At 46.4% G+C, this 5,686-nt stretch overlaps 1 protein-coding gene across 1 annotated transcript; it reads right to left on the bottom strand.

Annotated features, from left to right (window-relative positions):
• Positions 1-1,270: 1,270 nt before the first annotated feature.
• Positions 1,271-2,838, bottom strand: LOC109416125 (nuclear pore complex protein Nup50). The gene is made up of 2 exons (XM_029855111.2): positions 2,679-2,838; positions 1,271-2,609 (listed from the first exon to the last, which is right to left on the bottom strand). Exon 2 carries the CDS (start codon positions 2,587-2,589, stop codon positions 1,339-1,341), a length of 1,251 nt encoding a protein of 416 aa, XP_029710971.2. The 5' UTR covers positions 2,590-2,609; positions 2,679-2,838; the 3' UTR covers positions 1,271-1,338.
• Between the last annotated feature and the right edge of the window lie 2,848 nt (positions 2,839-5,686).

Raw genomic sequence — 5,686 nt, 5'->3', positions numbered from 1 at the left:
GCATAGTTGATATCAGATGTATTCGTCAAGAAATTCTTCAAGAGTTCAACCAAATTTTAAATTTGCATAAATTTTCCATAGCTGCCTGGTCGATAACACGGCAGAAAACTGTTATGAATCTTAAAGGAAATACTGTCTAAATAACGCAGCTTCTTAAAAGGTGTAGAATGTTACCAAAGCTTTCAATCTACTATAATCTAAGAATTTATCACGAATCCCACCAGGAATTTACCAGGTATCTTTTGAAGGGGTCAAGGAATTCGTATTTTTTATTGTAAAATAAGCATAAAATATTTTAGATTTTTTTAGGGTTTAGATATCACCGGAAGTTAATTAGAAATAAACTAACTATAATGCTAAAAATAACCGTGTGGAGTAACTTGGGTCTCCAGTTCTCTTGTGATCAAGGCTTTAATTGCCTTTAGAAGTGCTTAAAGAACACTAGAGGCAGTCAAATTATAGTGGGAGCGTAGATCTAGAAAGAAATAGGCAATCCTCATGGGAAGATTCTGCCGTGAATATTACTATAAATTAAACAAAAAAAAAATCACCAGAATGTCTGTATAACGAATTTCCGGGCATCAGAGGATTGAATTCGATAAAATGTCATTATTAATCCATCAATGCAGGAATCATTGTGAAGTATCTCACAACAATATCACCAAAGAATGATAAAATTTAGAAAAGCAGTACCTCAACTGAATAATACTGAACTCAGGATTAAGTTTGTTTGTTTATTACCATGGATTTTAAGCTTCTATGGGTTATTCATCCAATTCAGGATTAAGTACTTATTAGGATCATAAATTGTAAAGCGGAATCATGGATTTAACAGTTTAAAGAAATGGTTTTCTAATTTCATAATTGTAGGAGCATGTATAAGATCTAATGCATAGTTTACTAATGGACCACTAAAATAACGAAAACGGCCGCTATGAAATGAACAGATAGCGCCACCGTAGCCTTGTGTGTTTGACGTAACTCGACTGCTGTCACTGTGTTACCGTCCATATACGGTGGCGCTTTTGTTTTGATGTGGTGAGTAGCGGAAAAGTCGGCTTCAATGATCCATTATCGTGAAAAATTTCCCTGACCATCAACCAAATTCCCTGACTTTCCAGATCCAGAAATAAATTCCCTGACTTTCGAGGTTTTTCCAGGTAGTCGACACCCTGAGAATATACAGGTGGGCTACCAATGCAAACATTGCATACTAACTCAGAAGAGTCACCACTAGACCAAATTCAGTTAACATGTTTTTTTCCTTAACTATCAATTAAGTCATAATTTATTTACTAATTCAGGAATACACGCATTTTGTTTCAATTCACTTTTCATCTAAGTAGGTTTGTGCTTCTTGAGCGTCTCGAACAGCTCGTCCGCCTCCTCGGCCGTCTTGACCCGCAGCAGCACCGACGTCGGCGGTGGCTTCGAATCGGGCGTTGGCAAGCAAATCATCATCACATTGTTCTTGCCCATCCGTTGCAGCGGAACCGATTCGTTCAGGATGATGTTGAGCAGAATGTTGCCCAGATTGGTGTCCGCACGGACCAGCACCTGTACCTTAGAGTCAACCTTCTTGATGTGAACGGTGCCGACGCCGCGGTCACTGAAACTGCCGTCCGCCTTGACGAACAGTTTGCACCGCTTGGAGTAGAGACTGTCCTTCTCCTCGACTGGAGTGAATTCGACCTTTGGAGGTTCGTCCTCGTCGGCTTCGGCCTCCTCTTTGTCGTCCGACTTTTGTTCCGGTGCCGGTGGTTTCACATTGGCGAATGTGAATCCTGTTCCCGTTGCGGGAGCGGTGGAAGCACCTATTCCGAAGCTGAAGGTCTTGGCTGGCGCTGCTGCTGGAGCCGCAGCCGGAGACACGCTTCCGAACGAAAATCCGGTGGACTTAGCAGCTGCCGGAGCTGGCGATTCCTTACTCTCACCCTTGCCTTTATTTGCCTCGATTTCGCTCAAGTACTTCTCGTAATCTTTGAAAATTGGAGTCAACTTGCAGAGCGGATTCTCTTTCACCTTATCCGAAATCCAGGTGGCCACAGACTGATTCAAAGCTTTGATGCTGTCCACATAATCATCTGCTTTACCAGCATCTTCCTTCTTCTCGGCCGCTGACACAACCGGCGCAGTCGTCGTCGTCGCCACCTTCGGCGGACTTCCAAACCCGGAAAACGGTTTCTTGCTGGGATCGGTCGCGGCGAAGATGCTGGCGCCTAGCGCCGAAGTGGTTGCACTGGAAATCGAACCCCCAGTCGCCGTCGCGGCCGCCGCCGCCGTTCCATTCGTCGGCTTGCTAATGTTACTCAAAAACGAAAACGGACTGGCACCGTCCGTGGTGGACTTCGGTGCGGCCGGAGTAGATGTCACCGCGCCGAATCCCTTGAATCCGCTGAACACCGAACTGGTGGCGCTGCTGCCTGCACCGGCCGAATCCGCTCCCGTCACGCGACGGCGAGCCGTTTTAATGACGCGCTTCTTCAGTTCATCCTCCGAGGCCTGGGCGAACTTGCCGGCCTCCTCCGGTTCCTCCTCGGCGTTCCAGTTGTCGTGGTTCAGATCCGACTGGGCACCGCGTTTTGCCATTTTCCCCAGGGTGGAGCCGTCTGTCGGGTGATGGAAAGTGCGAAATAAACGTAGTTAAATCCTTCAGAAATCTAAAGATTTCTACTTACTTGCAAGGAACGTACAACGAGGAACTGGAAACAATCAACAAGCAATCAAATTCTTACGAATTTACTACAAAATTTCGTGAAATTCACAAAGAGAAAGCAACGCGCGATGCTGATACACACACGTTTTGTTTTGACTTTGATTTTGCCGGAAGATTTGACAGCTACAGCCCCTGTGACTGCGCTTGCGGCTGAAAAAAGGGTTCGTGCACGGCTTTATTTTGCACTCAGCCAAATAACCTTAACATTTCCATAAGGCTCAACTTATGAAACGGCCTTTAAATAATTCATATTGATTGGGATGAATTTCATAAGGTCACTCTATGACGTAAAATCGTCTCACAGCTTGGCTTTTATCGAAGACGGCTAATAACAAGACAGACAGCTCCCACCCTGTTTCAGGCGACATGGTCGAAACGCCCTCAACGATTCACAGGAACTTTAAAACATGATTGTGTGTGTGTCTTGGTGCGTGTACATGCAAATACGTACACGGAAATGGCAAGGAAATGGTAACATTGCATGCACACTCATTCATGATGTTGTTCCCTGAAGTCGTTCGTGGCGCTAGTGTGCTTGTAGCTGCCAAAGTATATGGAGCAAGAGGGTAGATGTCTGTCTTGTTTTTAGCCGTCTTCGCTTTTATTCATGTTTAGCAACACGATATTGTCAAGCGTCGGTAGCCGTGTGGATAAAACCGAGGATAAAACACAGGCTCGGTGATCCCGACGTTCATGGATCGAATCCAGTCTGCATCATTTTAAGATTTTTTTGTTCTTTTCATAAGCTCTCTCTCTCTTCTTGGCGTAACGTCCTCACTGGGACAAAGCCTGCTTCTCAGCTTAGTGTTCTATGAGCACTTCCACAGTTATTAACTGAGAGCTTCCTCTGCCAATGACCATTTTGCATGTGTATATCGTGTGGCAGGCACGAAGATACTCTATGCCCAAGGAAGTCAAGGAAATTTCCTTTACGAAAAGATCCTGGACCGACCGGGAATCGAACCCGTCACCCTCAGCATGGTCATGCTGAATACCCGTGCGTTTACCGCCTCGGCTATATGGGCCTAGCTATCTTATGAAATTTGTCATAGCGAGCACGATCAATTTTCATAAAGTATTCGTATGGCATCCATAAGAATTAGTTATAGCAAATTTTCATAAGGTATTTCGATGAATTTCGCTAGTTTTTTTCGCTGAGTGTGGAGTTCGTTCACTACTATTCTATTGACCAATCCAAATTCCTGTGTGGTAGTGGTTTGTGTTCAGATTTCCCGTGTTAATCTATCTGTAAGAACTTTGTAAACTGTTAGAGTATAGCGTAGTAAGCCATGACTTTTATTCAAATAAAATTTTCACCTTTCTGTTCACAAGTCAAACGAACAAGTCGTTTCTTTTCTTATCTGAAGATACAATAGGTTATGGGCCTATCGTTTTTCAAGCCGAAGCTCTGAAGATTCAGGATGAATACCGGAAGTCCAGCGGGATCAAGCGGCAGTTCCGTGCAAGGAATTTCAAGCCTGCCAGGTATTGAGCGGTTATCCGGACGAGAGAACTGGGCTACGTGGAAGTTTGCCGTTCAAACGTACCTCGAGCTGGAAGATCTCTGGGGAGCCGTCAAGCCGGAGCAGAATCCGGACGGAAGCTACGAAGCTGTGGACCCTGCGAAGGACCGAAAAGCAAGAGCCAAGGTAATTCTTCTCCTTGAACCGGTGAACTATGTCCACGTCAAGGAGGCGAAAACGGCGCAGGAAGTGTGGGGGAACCTGGAGAAGGCGTTCGAAGATTCCGGCCTCACCCGGCGGATCGGTCTCCTTCACAAGCTGGTGAAAACCGATCTGATGAGCTGTTCGTCGATGTCCGAGTACGTAAATCGGATAATCTCCACGGCCCACCAACTCAACGGAATTGGATTCAACATTTCGGAGGAATGGATTGGTGCCCTGCTGCTCTGCGGACTCCCGGAGGAATACAGGCCAATGATCATGGCCCTGGAAAATTCCGGAACCAGGATTACCGGAGACGCAATAAAAACGAAGCTGCTGCAAGAGGTGCAAATTCCGTCGTCGGATGCGGCGTTGTTGTCGAAGGGTAAACGTAGCCATGGCAACCAGTGGCACGGCAACCACAGCAGCAACGGCAACCAAAATCGAGGCAGCCAATCGAAGCAACCCAATCAACCGAAAGGACCGAAGTGCAAAAAGTGTCAAAACTACGGACACATTGCGAGGGACTGCAGAAGCTCGAAAAAGGGAGATGCTTTCTGCACCGTCCTGTCAACGTTCGAGGCCGCCAGTGATGCTGACTGGTACTTCGATTCAGGCGCGACCAATCACATGACCCGAAGCAAGGTTCTGCTGCAGGACCTGAAGCCATCCAGTGGCACCGTAGTGGCTGCGAACAAGGCCGCTATGAAGATTGAAGCTACTGGAACCGCTGCACTCAAGCCCGTTTGCCAGGAGGACGGAAGCGAAATTACCGTGAGCGATGTCCACTATATTCCGCAGCTGTCCGTCAACCTCCTATCCGTCAACAAAATCGTAAGTAGAGGCTACTCGATGGTGTTTGACAACGCCGGCTGCAAGGTGATCAACTCGAGCGGCGGCATGGTGGCAACAGGGAGACACGAAAACGGACTTTTCAAGCTGGAGCAGCGCGAGCCACGTGGATCCGGCAAGGCATTGGCTGTTCCGCCGGAAGATTCCATGGAAGTTTGGCATCGGCGCATGGGGCCGAGGGGAATGGCAGCAGCCGTTTTCCAAAAATCTTACCATGTCTTTTGGAAAGTTCTAAGAGGATATCGTCGTAATGATTACTTTCGGTGTAGTTGGTACAGGATAGAGAAGACTGTGAACGCTTTCGAAGAGGATAGAACGATTAGAAACGGATATGGGCGGATATTTTCGTTCACTGCTCTTCATCCTGTCAGCAAAATGTCAATTTTCAGACATGGAAAAAGAAAGCAAATAATTTTGTTGTCCTTCCGAGAAGTAGTTCAGCTGGAAAATACCA

Source organism: Aedes albopictus, chromosome 1 (genome assembly GCF_035046485.1).
Source record: "Aedes albopictus strain Foshan chromosome 1, AalbF5, whole genome shotgun sequence".
NCBI lineage: Eukaryota > Metazoa > Arthropoda > Insecta > Diptera > Culicidae > Aedes > Aedes albopictus.
The sequence above is the reverse complement of the archived record's forward strand: the minus strand, read 5'-3'. Positions and strand labels throughout refer to the sequence as shown.

Coding starts and splice junctions, on each gene's coding strand:
- LOC109416125 (XM_029855111.2), bottom strand. CDS start 2,589: ATGGCAAAACGCGGTGCCCAGTCGGATCTGAACCACGACAACTGGAAC.